The 19,397-nt window shown below is 38.6% G+C and overlaps 1 protein-coding gene across 3 annotated transcripts; it reads left to right on the top strand.

Moving 5' to 3' along the window:
• The first annotated feature begins 360 nt into the window (after positions 1-360).
• LOC123522916 (long-chain fatty acid transport protein 2-like) lies at positions 361-19,397 on the top strand. 3 transcript variants are annotated; one of them, XM_045300437.2, is made up of 12 exons: positions 361-535; positions 1,124-1,323; positions 2,575-2,964; positions 3,819-3,929; positions 4,116-4,322; positions 4,744-4,902; positions 11,357-11,481; positions 12,478-12,669; positions 13,027-13,126; positions 13,404-13,599; positions 15,884-15,981; positions 17,466-19,397. In XM_045300437.2, the coding sequence occupies exons 3-12, from the start codon at positions 2,595-2,597 to the stop codon at positions 17,777-17,779; spliced, it is 1,872 nt and encodes a 623-aa protein (XP_045156372.2). In that variant the 5' UTR covers positions 361-535; positions 1,124-1,323; positions 2,575-2,594; the 3' UTR covers positions 17,780-19,397. The 3 variants fall into 3 exon arrangements, with proteins under 3 accessions (XP_045156372.2, XP_045156371.2, XP_045156370.2); XM_045300436.2 differs by having other exon boundaries at positions 1,024-1,323; XM_045300435.2 differs by lacking the exon at positions 1,124-1,323.

The raw sequence follows: 19,397 nt of genomic DNA, 5'->3' as shown, positions 1-19,397 counted from the left end.
TAGATCTAATACTCGTACAAAGTCCATAATAAAAACAAACACTTATACAGTGTATACATTTATCATATCAGCACCTAATCCATATTCACTAGTCTTTTTCGCACTTTCAGTAAATAAGACGCCCTTGAAGTTAGACTATTTCCCTTTTTTGATCGATACCGAATTTCAACGAAACAAAATTAAAAGAAGCATACACACAAATAAAGGTCGGTCTGTTTTCTGAACCAGTTATCATGGTGCATGTTGTAATGCTATTTGAACACCCTTGAAACCTAAATTGAGTTAAACATAATATTGGTATTAGTTTCCACGATAGGTCACCGTCCTTGCTTTTAGCCTAAACAGTACGATATATGACACTTCATCAAATACATAGATCTAGCCTGCATTCTACATTATCAACCATTACTCAGGTTGTACATGATCATCGGGAGTACTATTGTTAAAGAATACCTGAAATATTGGACTGTTTGGGATATGCCAGTTTAACAACTCATAGAATTTCAACAGAGCGGTAAATAGGTTTCATTTCAAGGTAAACATATTTATTTGCATTTACACCATGTCTAATCGTTACTTTAAGAAGTAACGTTAAAATGAACGGATTTAATGATGTTTTGGTAAGAAAATTGTGTTTTGGTGATATCTAAAATTATTATCAGTGATGACAATAATAACATATAAATAACATATGCGCCTATCATTAATACCCGTTAAATTTGCAATCCAATTTGTTGTAAATCTAAACGTTTCTCTTAATATACGAAAGTAAAGGTAAACAAGACCGCATCGTTACGCCGTATAGCATGATAGAGCTTGTGCCGTACACAGCTCACGCATGAGCTGACAACGCATACAGCTTACGTGAGCATGCAGCGAATACAGCGTACGTAAGATGTATACGTTGGATATACATATATGCTTTTCAGATAGGTCTATCATCATCATCGTCGTCGTCGTAATATCCGCCAAACAGACTATTGTAACGTCTTAATGGCATTGATGATGAATTTAATTTTTTAGAAGACCTTACCTTCTGACCAAAGTTAGGAGCTAAATGAACAACGACTGCAAAAAACAGTAAAACCGGAAGGTCGTTTTTTTCTGTGTCTCTTTTCCTCAGTTTTCGAGGGAAACAACTTACTCACTTGATAAATCACCGCCATGGTAGCCTAGTGGTAGAGCGTCCGCTTCGAGTGCAGGAGGCCGTGGGTTCGATCTCTGGCCGCGTCATACCAAAGACGTAAAAATGGTACTAAATATAGTAGCTTCCTCGCTTGCGCTCAGCATTAAGAGGATAGTGCTAGGACTGGTCAGCCGGGTGTAAGTATAATGTTAAAGATATAGCTTTCTGTCCAATTCCTTAATTAATTGTTCTGTAAATGTTTCATGTATTACTGAAATAAAATATGTTTAAACTAAGTATAATGTTACTGGGTGAGGTATCATGTCACTTGTCTACGGGGTAATATTCCAGTGAGGCAGCGCTAAAAAGTTGTGCATTGTGCTCACTGCTACAAGTAGCTACCTTCGTTTATAGCATATTATAAGTGGGTGGGATATGATAATGCATATATTTATTGATAGAGCTTCAAGTGCCTGTGCTTTAAGTAAACGCAAATCATTTATAATAACTGTGTTACATTATCTTGCCGAAACCTCGTGTATTGAACTGAGTAAAGACGGGAATTCCTTTGTGGTAGGGCATTTACAACTCACTTTTAAACTGCCTGTAAAAACAGTCTATAACGTGACCAGGGACCTTGACTTGGTTATATCTAAGATATATTCCAAAAGCTATGACTAACGAATAGCCAAACAAAGCGTATGAGTAGTTCGTATGCGAAGAAAGATTACAAAAGACAAAAGATAACAATCAGTCATTGAACAACCACATCTTCACGATTTTTTTTCAGAAAAAGTTTTTTTTTTTTTTTTTTTTTCACTATTCTGGAATCTACGGCATTGGTCAGCAGTGGTCAGCAGTGGTCAGCAGTGGTCAGTATTTCTTCATTCGGAATGATAGGCTTGATCTTGAATATTTGTCTATAAGAAATTTTGAAATGATTTGAATTTGACTTTATATCTATGTAAATATTCCCAATTGTTTCATTATAGAAACATAAGGCAAATAATCCTCGAAGAAATGTCAGATTTAATAGTCTATTGTACATTCGTCATCAATACATTACAGTATTATATTAATTTTCAAATCCCTTAGTTCTACAGTATAAGCTTAGTATTTAACTTCCGTAGATACAATATTGTCGCTCTATGGTGATTATTTATCTCCAGTTTATGCTGTAGCACCTACTAGTAGTATTTATTGTGTATAAAATCATCATCCGAAGCAGAAAAGTAAATATTACGGCGTTCCGTCAGGGCCAGTGCCTGCGAAGCGTCATCATCGTACTGTTGCGCTTCGCCATCATACTGTCGTACCTTCGCGATAGCAGGCGCTGACCCTAACGGAACACCGTAAAATACATGATTCTTTTTCCTACAAATAACTTGTTCAACCTAAGTAAACTTTTTTAAATACATTTTATTTTCTGTCATTTCACTTTCTTGTAGTCACATGAAACCCTTCCCAGATGACTTCTAAACGGAACAAGATCTTGATTGGAGCTGCTGGCACTGTAGGAGCTGGAATTATTTCCTGGCGGGCGTTTTTTCCTTGGATTGGGTATGATATTGCGTCAATGAAACGCGGGATAAAATTTGCAAAGTTAGCCAAGAGGGACAGTGATAATGGACGCTACCTTATAGATATGTTTGAAGAAGCAGTTGCAAAGCATCCTAAGAAACCATTTGTAATCTTCGAGGACAGAGTGTATAGTTATGAGTTTATGAATGACCAGGCAAACAGAGTGGCAAATATAGCGGCAAAATGGGGACTGAAACTTGGGGAATGTGTTGCTATAATGATAGAAAATGAACCGTCTTTCATCTGGACATTTCTTGGTATGTGCAAAACACTTCGTTCAATAACTGCCTATAAGCACATCTGTATCGACATAGCCTTGGAGTATATTTGTAAACATATTGTACATTGCTAGAAAAATTATTTATGTCATCATTCTGAAGTAAATAATTAATTTTAGACGCTACAAAACTGAAACATTTCAATGTTATTCTTTTTCACTGTATTTCAGGTTTAGAGATACTGTATATAACTGTTCGCGCGACTGTGTTTCAGGTTCACAGAAACTGGGTATAGCTGTTGCACGTGACTTTATTTCAGGTTTACAGAAACTGGGTATAGCTGTTGCACGTGACTGTATTTCAGGTTTACAGAAACCGGGTATAGCTGGGCATGTGACTGTGTTTCAAGTTTACAGAAAATGGGTATAGCTGTTCTTGTGACTGTATTTTAGGTTTACAGAAACTGGGTACAGCTGTGCATGTGAGTGTATTTCAGGTTTACAGAAACTGGGTACAGCTGTGCACGTGACTGTATTTCAGGTTTACAGAGACTGGGTATAGCTGTGCACGTGCTTGTATTTCAGGTTTTCAGAGACTGGGTACAGCAGTGCAGGTGACTGTATTTCAGGTTTACAGAGACCGGGTATAGCTGTGCACGTGACTGTATTTTAGGTTTTCAGAGATTGGGTATAGCTGTGCACGTGACTGTATTTCAGGTTTTCAGAGACTGGGTATAGCTGAGCTCATGACTGTATTTCAGGTTTTCATAGCCTGCGTATAGTTGTACACGTGACTGTATTTCAGGTTTTCAGAGACTGTGTATAGCTGTGCACGTGACTGTATTTCAAGTTTACAGAAACTGGGCATAGCTGTAGAACGTGCTTGTATTTCAGGTTTACAGAAACTGGGTATAGCAGTTGCATTCATTAACTACAACATTAACGGTCAGCCGTTGGTACATACACTACGGGCGTGTGAGGCGAAGGTCCTCATTACTGGTTCAGGTAATATTTATAAAATAATATCTTTTGTTCATGTTTACCTTAGCAGAAACAAGATTTAAAAAAAAACATTATCAGTTTATTGCATTGTTTGGTCTTCAGATATTTTGCAGTAACTACAAACTAATTTCGCCTGGTGAAATTCTGACGATAGCACAACTTTTAAAGATTTTATGGTGTATCATTTAGCTGATGCGATAGTCCATTCTGTGGCGGAGGTGAGACAGGATATCAGACACATTCCAGTCTTTGTTCATGGTCGTGATCGTGGTGAAGGTTTTGAATGCTGGGATAGTTTGATGCTCGATACGCTTCCAATACCCGTATGTGCCAGTGTGAGACAAGGAATGGGAGTGAATTCTCCGTGTTGTTACATCTTCACATCGGGTACTACAGGTTTGTAGCAAGCACACTTTTCTATAAATAGAAAGAACAAAAATAGGCACACCACACGAGAATCACGCGTGATCTCATGGTCCTAAATGCATATAGTTCCAACTCTTATTTTTACTACTGTAGACACTTTTAATTTCATACATAAATACCATTTGTAAAATGATATTGTCAGTCGCTCCACGTGATTTACAGATGAAACTATGAAACCTGCTTTAATTCGTTGTAATAGATGTGAAGTGAAGAGTAATTAAAAGTAGCACAGTGTATATATGTACACACTGGGCTTTCTACTTCTTCAATAAGGTGACTGCATACATATTCTGCCATAAATATTTGTGAACAGGATTTACTATAGGATGTATCACATACCTCATAAAACTTTGGTATTTAATTTACTTCGAAGCTTTTTGAATGTTTTCAGGTCTACCGAAACCTGTTAATACCAATCAAGGAAGATGTATTTTCATAAGCAAATCCATGCAGCTCTTCGGTTTTATGCCATCGGACATCGTTTACACATGTACTCCATTGTATCACAGTGCCGCAGGGGCATTGGGTCTGATGAATACATTAGATCAAGGTAGGTAGACCCTGATTATGTGGGGTGGCCCGGGGAGCCAATCGCCAGCCTGTCCCCTCGCCTAATCGGCTGGGAAGTGATCAATGTACATTAAATATTAGACCCAAAAAGACACCAGAGGAAAGCATTTCATGCCTATATTTTAAATCTTTTCAGAGGAAAACCCCTTACAGGATAGAATACCCCCCGCAAGTACTTGTTCTAAGAAGTTTAACCGCATTAATTGGGATTTTTACCAAAATGATATCTGCTTTGAAGTCACTACTTTGTTTGGCTTCTTCCTGCGTCCAGATTAATGATATTTAAGTGTCTTTGAATTAAGACATTCATAAAAACGCACCTGAGGCCACTATGTCAAACCTATATTTAAAAACTTTCCTCCTGGAAACCACCTGAACTAACTTCAAGAAGGGTAGCCATTCTTGTAGGTAACCCCCTCACCGAAACCACGAATGAGGTCTTCGTCCTCAGCTTTTGCTCCCAGTTAACGGTTCCAGAATCCGGGCCTGCAGATGTAAGCTTTTTATGTGCTTATTGCAAACATGAACATCTGCGCATAATCTTATGTATTGTTTTGACTGTTTTCTTCATAAGTCTAGGAAGAGGTGAAGGACGTAAATTACTGGTAAAAAGATGTTATGCATTGATATTTTTATACAGAAAGCAAATTCGGAAACATTAAATACCTTCTAACCTACACCTTATATCTTAGTACAGTAGCGAATGACTTATGAATGCACACTAGACAGAGATAAGTAATAGTAACGTTAAGGTTTCGATGGAGGCCTTGAGAAACAAAAATCAAACAACACCAAATCATAGAAAGAAAGAGTTGTTTGACATGAAAATTGAACAGCATGTAAAACATGTATATTACTTTACGAAACAAGTGTCAGTATACTGATATAAACATTGAATTCCGGAAAAGGGCTGCCTAAAGGGGCTCCACTTCCGGACAGTTAAACGCCTTTAAAAACTCGCCATTACACATGTTTGTTTTGATGCATTTGCAATAGTGTGCGAGTGGTGAAATTTCACGTAACAAGGTGGAACATAGTTTTCAGCAATTGTTTATCTTTTTTTCTTTACAAATGGCATTCATTTTCAAAGGGAGACAACTTTTTCTCAAAGATTACTTAAAATAATCGAAAAAAAGTTGTTTCCCTTTGAAAATGAATGCCATTTGTACTTAAAATAATCGGGAACAGTTGTCTCCCTTTGAAAATGAATGCCATATGTAAAGAAATAATGATAAACAATTGCTGAAAACTGTGTTCCACCTTGTTACGCGAAATTTCACCACTCGCACGCTATTGCAAATGCATCAAAACGAACATGTGTAACTGTTCTTTGAAAATGGTGAGTTTTTAAAGGCGTTTAACTGTCTGGAAGTGGAGCCCCTTTAGGCAGCCCTTTTCCGGAATTCAATGTTTATATCAGTATACTGACACTTGTTTCGTAAAGTAATATACATGTTTTACATGCTGTTCAATTTTCATGTCAAACAACTCTTTCTTTCTATGATTTGGTGATGTTTGATTTTTGTTTCTCAAGGCCTCCATCGAAACCTTAAGTTTTATTGTAACTGTGGGAAACTTACCAGGTGGAATCAGTCTGTACTTTATGCTAATTGGGACAATAGCCAAATAATATTGTCTAGCAACACCAGCAACGTCTTTTCGTGCTGCCCGCGCCAAGGGAAATCACTCTTGCTGTGTTCCGGGTTCAGGCTATCGCCCCGTAGGCCGTACCAGACCGTACGCGAGCACTACACTCCTCCCCGTCCTATTGAAAGGAGGTAGTCCCTACACCATGGAAGTAGACCATGGTGTCTTAGACCATGGAGGTATACCATGGTCCCTTAGACCATGTCCAGTATACCATGGTCTCTTGCTCATAAATATGAGATGTTCCTGGGTTTAACCAGTACTAGTATTGTGTCACTTCAGCCACAATACCACTGCTACCGGCGACCATGGATCTCCGCATCCATAGTGCACCGGGATCAGCCCCTATGGCTTAAACAGACTCAGTTCTTCTATAGATAGTCAATGCTATCATAAGAACTGTTCCTACTCCAAGAATGGTCAGCAGCCGAACACTTACCATAAAACAACCTTTAGTCAAACAGGTGGCTGACTGTTACCTCACACAGTTGCCTCTACCTGAGCTTTGCCTAACAGAGGGGGGCCTAGGTAACCTTACTGCTAGTCCAAGCAGAGCTCAAGTCTCCTCTGTGACAGGGCCTTGCGGTGCCTGCCCTATCCTAGTAAAACTGTGTGAGACCACACTTTCCTCGTCTGGGGTCTCTTGGACGAGGCTTCATCGGACTAATCTGTTTCAGAGTCCGATGTCTCAAAGAGGGAAGGCTATGACAGAGTTCAATAGCTTCCTCCTTCAGACTTTTCAGCATACCAAGATGTATGCCATCTTGACCTTAGTCACACTAACATAAAACACAATCTAACAGAAGAAATTGTTCCCTGTTTCACCGATTTGACTCAGCCGCTTGACTGGCACGAAACAGATCGGACCGTGCCTGATCTGTCCTACCTCGTTACGAATCCAAAACAAACAGCAATCTCTAATCCTGTTTCAACACTTTACTCAGCTCCACTGAGAACCACCAACTATACAGTCCAGTTTTATCCCTCAGAGCTCCTAGATCCGGTACCGAGATGGAATTCTGAAGGCTAGACCCCAGACCCTTTGTAGAGTCAGAGGTACCTGTCGCACCCTTAAGCACGGCAAGTCTTTAGTTTGTCCTTTCCAGAGGAAAGGACCTTAGACTGTGAACTTGGTCGTCCTACAGTAGGCACTGAACTGACTGTCCAGACGTGACTGTATTACCGATTACTGAGGCCCTAAACAGCCTCAGTCACAACCCTCCTTGTGGTCACCATGTTCATGTTTACAACAGCATGTTCAAACATATCTGCCACAAAGAAGCTTACTACCTCACAGTAGTCTAAATCCATACCAGCATCTGGTAGGCTACTTTTCTCAGAAGGGTCATCCCGCATCTGAGACTACTATTGCAAGGACTGGCTTGCCACTCTTACCCTCAGTGTCATCTGTGGTTCCATCGTGATACCCGTAGACAGTTGTACCCATGCCATTGCTGGTCTCAGGTTTCCCGGATGATCTGTGATGTAAACTCCAGGTAACCCCTTTACCAACGGCACTGCGTCGTCTACATCAAGAAACCCGTAGACAGTCGTACCCATGCCCTTGTTGGTCCTAGGCCCCTCAAACGCTCTATAATGGAAGCTTCGGTGTCCCCTATGACCAACGGCACTGCGTCGTCTACAAGGTTAAAGGACCCCAACTTTCGTTGTCTTCTTAACAGTAATTACACTTGCCACAAGGTAACTGCTCCAGTCATGTCCCAGCATGATACTCATTGCAATGCCTCCAACCGGCATTCAAGACATTGCCTTAGCTTTATCATGCTCACGACCTACCCCGTGCTGCAGCACAATATTCAACCGAGACAGCTCCTCCGGCCACCGTCTCACCAGTTAACCTTGAGGCTCTTGGAACCCCATGAATCACCTTAAACTTGAGTGGTCATTCCGTACAATACAGTTTACCAAATAAGAACATAACTACCATAACTACCATATGCAATGACCTTCTCCTTGCCGACCTGGACCTATGGTACCCATGCACTGATCTATTTATTCCATGCATTGGTGTAAAGCATAAACTCATCCATCCCCATCAGCAAGGCTAACCCAGGCGGTTGCATCAGAGCCTCTTATCAAAACTTCAAAAGCTCTGACCCACTCTCCCCGCCACACAAACCGAAGTTTGCCTGTCAAAGCATAAAACAGATTTTGCTTTTATAAAGCCTCTATGGTAGTTCACCAGATTCACCTCTACTGGATCTGACTGTCATGACTTCTTCAAATTTAAGCTCTAATTGCTTAAGTGCCTCAATGACAGTCCTATTATCTGGTGCCCCTTGTGTGCTACCGGCCATTTCTCCCACTGCAAAAACATGTTCCTCCTCTTCGCACCATTCCTCCTCTTCGAACAACTTAGGTTGGTGCTTTGACATACCAAATATAGCCATGTGTGCCTGTTGGTACTTACGGACTACCTGCTTGGCCTGTTGGATACTCGTAGGATCAAGCATAAACACATGGTGGCCTGCATCCTTATCTAACAGGCCCTGACAGAAACGACTTATGACTTGATTAGTCACAAATGAATCTGGCAGGCCTCTGAATGCTCTTTCTGCAAGTGTCAAAAGCCGGTCTGCAAAATCATTTAACGACTCGCCCTCTTCCTGGCAAGCCTGTTGAAATTGCAATTGAGCCGCAGCTGGCAACTCGTGCTCACCAAACCGCGCCTCAAGCTTACTATGTAAACCCTGGTAAGAGTTCACCTCACCACTATCATGTATCAGTACATAATAGTCCATAGCTTTGCCAGTAAGACACCAGCACAAGCCCTCAAATTTCTCAGCATCTGACCATCCGCATGCCTCAGCATATCTGGAAAACTTTAAATCAAAAGCTTCCCAGCTGCCCTTACCATCAAATGCCAAATGCTTTTGCAAAGAACTTAATTTCTTTGCCAGCTGACTATAGTTGGCTCCCACTCCCCCATCTGATGATGGTCTACTTGCATTGGCATTACCATCATCACCAAAAGGAGTGCTACCTTCACCAAGATTGAAATTCAGTTTCGTTTCTGGTAACGATACCTTATTCCTGCCCGATGCTGGTGTCCCAAGGAATTCAGCCGGAGTTTTCAAAAATGGCCTTTGCATACCAGAAGATACAGCATGCATTCTCGGTCTAGGGGTGATCAAATCCCCAGGCCTAGCTAGAGTATTTCCGGTCTTAATTTGTGACCAAGCATTGGGCTCTTTTCTAGCCTCAGGCTCCTTATCACTGTCCTGAAGTGGCCATAGTTTATTCTGGGTAAAATCAATTTGACCCAGCTCAGACTCTGTAAATTTCTTACGACACAGCACGGACAAGACTTCCGGGGTTATGTTCCCCGTTGCCTCACGCACCAACAAAATTGCACTGGCAATTTTTGTATTAATTCCAGGTATCATTCTCAATTGCTCAAGGGTAGCAAAATTAATTGAAACCACTTGTGCACTAATACCAGATGTAACTGACTTGCCTTCTGGACTCTTTTGTTGTGACATATTTGATAAAAATCAAAATAACAACAACAAAATCAGAAATAAATTTAATTATTTCAATTCCAGAATGATCCAAAAAAAAAATTCTTTTAAGGATCCTTAAACTTCAACCAAGGTATACTACTATGCCAACTATAGGGATTTCCGATTGTATAAGTCCCAACAAACTGTCTGGAAATGTCGAATAATTTTTCAATTATTCAACCTATTACACTTAAATAAGTGTTTTAGACCTAGAACGTAATCGACTAAATTCAATTACGCCTCACCCGGTCCCTTTTCCAACACAAGTCACAACCGTTTTTAGACTGGCAAGTTGGCCAAGCCTAAAAATAGAAGTTCGGTAGCGATTTATTGGTCGGCGAAATATGGGCTCAAAATGAACCGCTGCCACCAATATTGTAACTGTGGGAAACTTACCAGGTGGAATCAGTCTGTACTTTATGCTAATTGGGACAATAGCCAAATAATATTGTCTAGCAACACCAGCAACGTCTTTTCGTGCTGCCCGCGCCAAGGGAAATCACTCTTGCTGTGTTCCGGGTTCAGGCTATCGCCCCGTAGGCCGTACCAGACCGTACGCGAGCACTACAGTTTCTTGTTTAACGTGGGTAGTCGACGAAAGTCCCCATCTGGAATTGATGGAACAACTTATTTCCAGTCGAGCCCACGGCAGGCGTCATATTTACCTCTCCAGCATCCAGTCTGGGCCAATACTGCTGGAAACAGTACCAATTTAAGTATATCACCCAGCACTGAACACTAGTCCAGATATCAGCCGCGACCGGGAATCGAACCCGGACCGCTGGCCTTGTAGTCCAACCTGCTAACCACTGCGCCACTGACTTACGCAGTGCTGCTGCGGGAGTGAGTCTCATGAATACACTAAACAAAATTAAACACTGTGTTTTTGTCACAGGGAGATGAAGCGTCATGACACAAGGGTAAACATTGCACCTGGTATAAAAAAAAACAACAGAAGGTGTATCTGGTCTCGTTAATATATTAGACACAAATTGTTTCATAGTGCAGAGGAGTTATTAGGGTTTGTGAATACACTGGCAAAAGGTGGGCATAACAACACAGTGTCAAAGTGTGTTAGGTGAACTTGGGCTACCGGATATACATATCAAAAGTAGCTATAACCTCGCCGCATTACTGGGCGACAGTTTGACTTTGGCTCATTGACACATAAGCTCAAGGTAAACATTATGTGTCTTGTGTCTTTTAGTTTGTAATTAATATCAGACAAATTAATGTTTATGCACTATATCATTTTCCTTATAGGTGCTACAATGGTTTTGAAACGGAGATTTTCTGCTCATCATTTCTTTGAAGATGTTAGAAAGCACAATGTGACAGTGATACAGTATATAGGAGAGCTCTGTCGGTACCTTCTATCAGTACCAGAGGTAAGTCTTTAAGCTAGTGGTTAGTGGACAGATTTGACATTGAATGTATATTTAACGTAATGAATCATATAATCGGCGTATCTGACACAGAGAATCATATTATCTGGTTGACATTCAATACATATCTGACGTAGAGAATCATATCATCGATTTGACGTTGAATGTATATTTAACGTAATGAATCATATACTCGGCGTATCTGATATAGAGAATCATATTATCTGGTTGACATTCAATGCATATCTGACGTAGAGAATCATATCATGGGTTTGACATTCAATACATATCTGACGTAGAGAATGATTTATCCTGTCACTTGCAGTATTTTCGACCCGATATCAGGGTGCCGTATATCTTTCTTGATATACCGTCAGTTGATCATGTGACCAGTGATATACCGTCAGTTGATCATGTGACCTTATGATTGATATTGTTGTCATAAGAAATTTTGCAACGAAACCATCATCATTGTGTTGGAAATGTCCGAACTAAGAAAATGAGTGGTCAAATAATGAGTTTTTATTCAAAAACGAAGAAGTTATTCCGATTTTGCCAATAATCACGTCATTATATAAGTGACGTCATTACGAATATGACGTCATTAAAGCGGTTGTCGCACACTTATTTTTGTAAAATAAATTGCCAAATATCGGAAAATGAAGTAATGACAAGATAAATAGAATAATAGTTTAGTGCCTAAGATAGAGAAAGTTTATCTGGCTCGGCTCCGGACGTTATCAGGTTCGCCTTCGGCTCACCCGATAACCTCCTCCACCTCGCCAGATAAACTTTCTCATCTACGGCACTAACCTATTATTCTCTATATCACGGGCTTTACATTCAAAGCGTATCTGACGTAGAGAATCACAGTATCGGGTTGACAGTGACGAGAAAACAAATTTAAATTAGATAAGCTAATTTTAACCAGAACATTTTTTACGGGCCACATATAATTTAAGTATTGATATCTAATTTTGATGCTTCATTGTACACTAGAGCAGCCTAGATGGCAAGCATAAAGTGAGAGTGGCTGTCGGAAATGGATTGAGAGCTGACATATGGGATACCTTCAAACGAAGATACAATATTCCAAATATTTGTGAATTCTTTGGGGCAACTGAGGGAATGGCTGGTTTCGTAAACGTTAGCAACAAGACTGGATCCTGTGGTCGTTATTCGCCTTTGTTGGTACGTACGTTTCAGAGTACGTGCAGTTTAGTAGTCGCGTTTTATATAATAACTCTTCTATGTCAAACAAGGCATTGCTGAACGCACATCGTATTTCCGTACCTTCTCGAACAGTGAAGAATTCACTGTTTATAAATTCAGAGAGCTATGCGCTCGCAATCACAAAGTCGACAACAGCATTTAGAGATAGTCATCGATATTTGCTTTAAAACTTTTGAAAAGATGAATTTCATAAATATAATTAATAAATGATAGTTGAAGGAACTGGTATGGCGTCAGAAAATGTCCAAAATGTGTGTTTATGCTTAAATACGTCTTTAAAGTTTTAATTTAATGATGATTTAATTTACATTTAAGCGCATGCTGGATCCATACAAGAAACTGCTCGTTAAAGTAGATGTCGATACAGGCGATGTTGTAAGAGATAAGAATGGGCACTGTATTCCCGTCAAAATTGGTACGTGATTAACGTGCTATTGGTATGATACGTTATGTTTTCTTTTTGTTGTTTTTGTTTGGTTTTCAGAGTTATTATTCGCCATTTTTCTCTTTTTTTATGGACTTAGACTATTTCTGCAAGGTGTATTAAATCAGACAAGTGTTAGCTGAAATACAGTTGAAACTTGGTATCTCGAACTCAAACTTTCGGCTATCTGGAAGACATTTTTAAGTTCTGTCCCGAAAATATCCCCATTTTTTGTAACGGGAAAATATATCTTGATATGCACCCACAGGTGAACCAGGCCTACTTCTTGTCACCATGCCTGAGATGAACGTGCAAGTCTATAAAGGCAGTCGGGAAATTAATGAAAAGAAATTGCTGAGAAATGTACTTAAAGAAGGGGACTGTTACTTCAACCTTGGAGATATGTTGGTATTGGATGCGGACTACTTTCTTTACTTCAAGGATAGGATTGGAGATACTTTCAGGTGAATCACTGTCTCTTAACGAATTTAAGTACCAACATGTATAACAGCTTACGGACCTTACCTCCGTGTACATTACTTTTCGGAAGAAATATATATGCATTATGTATGTTGAAACAGATTTATTCGCCAGAAAAAAAATGTACTACATGCGACAGAAATCGACAAATCAGTCTATATCGGGTGATATTTGTTGTTAGTAACCGTTCAATGTTTTACTGCAATGATTTATATATCTTTCCTTCAAATTCAATTTAAGAGTAAAACACCAAATACGACACACCTTACTGCGATCTTATACCGTGCCATCTAACATCTAAAAATCCCTTGACAATATTTTTCTAATATGTCTTCCTTTACAAGAGCCAAATAGTAGTCATTGTAAATGTTTATGGGCTGTTTAAATTTTGAAGATATTTATTATCAAATCTTGATAGAGATACCATCACAAAGCAATAAGAATGGATGTCCTTAGAATATTGAGCACAGAATACACATCGTAAAGCAGACCACTAAAAAAGAGAAACTGTAGTTTAAATAGAGGATATTACATGAGTGTCTTTCCATATTGAATTTATTAATCTCGTTGAATAAAATAATAAAATGCGAGGCTCTGCCTCTGTGGAAAGTCACAAATGTTTTTTTCCCTTTTTATCACAGGTTAGTTTTTCCTTTTAAAACATCAAAACTTCTACATTCTTTTACTATATAAACAAGTCAATTTCACCAACGTCTCCTATACTTATAACGACGTCGATTAGTGTATTATCATTTTTATTTAATGGCTTTATTACACTCCCGCGACGTCAAACATGTGATAAAGGCTCATATTGTCTTTGTTTATAATGTTGCTGCCACATTTTTTTGTTTTGTTTTTTGCTATGAACATAAAATATATCAATTTATTGATAAATCCTATTTCTGATAATTGTTTTCTCTAATATTTGTGAAAGGTTTGAACGGTCATTAACATAGTGTAAAGTATTATTTAATCCATTGTTTAGATTACCTCCCTTTATAGCTCTGACTATGTAAGTTCATATGCAGTATTAAAAGTAATGCTTTTCTAACAATGTAATTATGCATAATATTTATTTGAACATCTGTTTCATTTAGTTTTACCATAACTTGCTTTAAAGCCTTATGGGACTTTAAAGAAATAGAAGACTGACTGCTTTCTTTCAATCAGCAAGATACAATTTATTTATTAGAATAATATTTAAAAGCGTGGGCGTGGGGTAAAAACAGCTGTGGTATACCAGACAACGAGATCGAAAAAATGGGGAGTGAAAAACTTTTTCTTACAATGACTATACATAACATATAAAACAGAATGCAACACAGTATTTACCCTAAGGGGTACCAAATGTTTGAAGACTCTGTAGTTCTCACTCAGTTTTATTAACGTTTCGGCCATAAGGCCTTTATCAAAATGACAAATTCCGAGAATTACTCTACATCATGGCGTCTCATAATATAACAACATTTGAAATCAGAATGGACAAGAACATGTTGGAAACATGGGCACTGCCTTGGAGTGATCAGTAACCTATGCGATGGTAACTTGGATAACTGGGGTGGGTGGGGTGGAGATAGGGGTTAAATTGTTATATTCTACCAATTAAGTTACATCTTTATTTCATATAAACAATAAAATATTCAGACCTCGTTTCTGCACTTGTGAGCATTTCAGTGGTCATTTAGTATGACATGTCTTCTTATCAAAAATAGATCAATATTGACATGTTATGTTACAGATTAGAAAAATAATTTGTTCTGAGAAACTTCACCCTCTAAAAATGCTCCCATGAAAATAGCCGTTTAGCAAGTACGAGTATGTAGAAATTTTCTCAAAGAAAAAAACTTATCCCTGGAAATTCACAAAGAAAATGGTCTGGATCTTTTCCCAAATGCAATAAGCAATAAAACTAAATCAAACATATAACTGTCATATCCTCATATGACTCATAATACCAGATTTCATCAACAGCATGGAACTACATTTTGGACAACTTCACATGTAACACGGAGTTGTCACTTCCTGTTTGGTGTAATCGGTACTAAATGCGTTTGTGACATACCCAACTATTATGACGAGATGGTGTAAATATAATAATTCCCGCTGATATAATCTTAATGATAAAATAGTGTGCTAAATAACTTGTCTGAACAGAAAGAGCACATCTTTAATTATCTTAGTACAATAGAATAAATGTATCATAGATCTATTTGTTAAAAAAATACCTGAATATACCTTTTAAGCGCAACCATTTTGTTTTTCATTCAGATGGAAAGGAGAAAATGTTTCAACCGTTGAGGTATCCAGTGTTTTAAGCAAACTTGATGTCATACAAGACGCAAATGTATATGGAGTGGAAATACCAGGTATTTTAACAATATATATAGCTGTAAAATCATCCATATTCTATATAATGACAAATTTAAATTTCATTATAAAAAATAAGTCCTACTCATACTGGACACTTATCTCCTGTTGGTTTAAATCTGTTGCAGCTTTATCTCTCCAACTTATCTCCTACTTGCAAAATTGTTAACTACTGTTTGAGTCTTTTCTCAATATGACCTACTACCGTTTCACTCCGACCACAGTATCTCTGCAACTGAAAAGAGGCCTTATTGCAAAAGTATTCTACTAACGTTGCAATCCTTATAACTGGATATAGTCGTGTAGGAATTTGACCATTTCTATTGAATCTTCATCCCTGTTGTTTACCTCAAAGTATTTTACAACGTCCACAGTACCTCTTCAATTTAATCTAGTTTTTTTCTCGAGGTATCTAAATTTACTGCTGGTGCAGTCTGTCCACAGTGTATCTGCAATTCAGCCGAATAGAATCTTAAATGCTCGTGGTTCACTACTGTTGCACTCCCTGCGCAACTGAATAGAATCTTATCGCAAAGTATTTTTATCGCAATGTGTTTTTTACCAATGTTGCCGTCCGGCCTCAGTACCTATGCAACTGAACAGAATCTTATCGCAACATATTTTACCTATGTAACTTTGCAGTTCGGCCTAAGTACCTATACAATTGAATAGAATTTTATCGCCGAGTATTCAAGTGTTGCAGTCCGGCCTCAGTACCTATGCAGCAGAATAGTGTTATCACAAAGTAGCTAGTTTACCAACTCAGTACCTATGCAACTGAATAGCTAGAGTCTTATCGCAAAGAGTTTCATCAATGTTGCTGTCTGGCCTCAGAACCTAAAATATTTATCTAGTCTCGTAGTCCTTCCTCAGTACATATACAACGGAATAGAGTCTTATCGCAAAGTATTTTACCAATGTGGTAGTCCGTCCTCAGTAATTAAAACTATTTTACCAGCGTTGTAGTCATTCCTTCCTTAGTACCTACACAACTGAACATAATCTTATCGCAAAGTAATTTACCAGTGTTTTAGTCCGCTCTCTGTACCCCTGCAAATTAAGTCTTATCTCAAAGTATTTTTCTGTTACTGCAGTCTGTCTTCAGTACTTCTAAAATTGAAATTTTACAAATGTTGCAGTCTGTACGTAGTACCTCTCCAACTGAAAGGCTTTTCTCACTGTTGCAGTTCGTTTTCAGTACCTCTGCAAATGAAGGGTCTCATAGTAAAGTACAGTCTGTCTGCACTAACTCTACAATTCAATACTGGTTTATTAGCAAATGCATGTAACCTTACCTTCCGCTGTTTTCCAGTTTTGAAGTCTGTCTATAACCTGTGATGCTGCAATTATCTAATCTCAAGGCGTCGCACACCGTCAATATTACCTCTGTAACAGACTTTAGATGTTGCTTTTTAGTAAATCAAGAAAGCTACAAGGAATAAAGGCTTTGTTTTAAAAACATGTATTGCTATACGTATTTCAGGCACAGAAGGGCGAGCAGGTATGGCATCGATTCATCTGGAAGACAACATTAGATTCACACCGGATGTACTAAAGGACATTTTCCGTCATGCAGCAGAGCATTTACCACGTTATGCCAGACCGATGTTTTTGAGATTTCCTAGGGAAGTGTCTTTAACAACAACACTTAAGCAACAGAAAACACAACTGCGAAAGGAAGGTTTTCATCCACAAGATATAGACGACCCATTGTTCTATTATGATGAACAAAATAAAACATATTCTCCTCTTACTGTTGAAACGTACGATCAGTTTTTTACAAAGTCTAAGCTATAGTTATAAAGTATTAATGTTGACGGTTGTTAATATTGACAGAGGGTATGTTTAAAATGTGAATGCTGACAGTATTCATTTTGTAACTGTTATTGTTGATTGTGTTAATGTTGACGGAGTTAATGTTGAAATATTAATGTTGACAGAGTAAATGCTTACAGAGGTTATTAACAAGATTGAATTGATGATGACAGTGTTAATGTTAAAAGTGTACGATTTAAGGGAAAAGTTTTTCTCCGTCATTTCCACAAATACAGGTAGGGTAAATGCACTTACGTGTTTGGTAATCTCACATATTTTTCTGTGAAATGTTTACCACATATGTACTACCGGAAGCACAACATATGATTTTAAGCGGTGCCCATTTGGGAATACAATGTCATATGTTGGACCCCCTCCGGGAGGGGTATATCATCTCGATCGGGATAAATATGTATGCACCGGTCGATGTAACGGGGGTAACATAAGAACAATAGAAAAACATAAAAGTTTTGATACCTTGTTATTAAGAAAGTGCTAATTAATGCTCATACCATCATGAAAACTTTTTAAGATACATATATAAAAGTTCAGGATTTGTTTACAAAACAGGTAAAAAACGGATAAAAATGTACACAGGCGCGTTTGTATTGGTGATATATAGGTAAATGAAATCAAAAATATAAACTATATAGAATATAAATGTTAGCAATTTTTTTAGAGATACTGAAAATGTTAAGTTCTTTCTGTTGTTCTTGTATTTCAATATTCGCCGATCCGACCGAGGTAATATACCCCGTTCAGGCGCGCGTCAAGACGCCACACAACGAAATGTGCAAAAAAAACTGCGCGCACGCCATCAAAACGGGGCCTCCGTGGCCGTGTGGTTAAAGTAAATTACTTCAAATCACTTGCTTCTCACTGATGTGGGTGTTTTCTGAATTCTGAATTTTTTATATGTAGGCTTATGGAAGGTCGGTGGTTCTACCAAAAGCCACTTCCACTTGTCAAAACACAAAATTACAAGCTACATTATGAAATTGTGTTAGCCACTTTTGAAATAGGCCCCGATTTTTAAAATCTTCTCAGACAATAGCTTCCCCTAGGAAGGCAGTTACAAGTCTGCAAGTGTCCTAGCCCTGGTTGGAAAGTCAGAAATAAGCAGAGCATTTATATACAGCTTTGTATTTGCAAAAGTCATAATGTATAGTTTATAGGGACATGCCTCAATACGAATGTACTTCTTTTATTTTACTTTAGGGCCTCCGTGGCCGAGTGGTTATGGTCATTGACTTCAAATCATTTGCCCCTCATCGATGTGGGTTCAAGCCTCACTTGGGGCGTTGAATTCTCCACGCGAGGAAGCCATCCAGCTGGCTTACGGAAGGTCGGTGGTTCTACCCAGGTGCCCGCTCGTGATGAAACGATGCACGGAGGGGCGCCTGGGGTCTTCCTCCACCATCAAAGCTGGAAACTCGCCATATGACCTATTATTGAGTCGGTGCGACGTTAAACCTAACAAAATAAATAAATACATTTCTTTTATTTTATCTTTGACAATAGCTAGCTATGGGTAAAAGTCTTTCTTGGAACATACTACGAGATGTACTTCTTTGTCAAAAATTAGTGCAACTTTATTTAG

This window comes from Mercenaria mercenaria, chromosome 8 (assembly GCF_021730395.1).
Source record: "Mercenaria mercenaria strain notata chromosome 8, MADL_Memer_1, whole genome shotgun sequence".
NCBI lineage: Eukaryota > Metazoa > Mollusca > Bivalvia > Venerida > Veneridae > Mercenaria > Mercenaria mercenaria.
The sequence above is the reverse complement of the archived record's forward strand: the minus strand, read 5'-3'. Positions and strand labels throughout refer to the sequence as shown.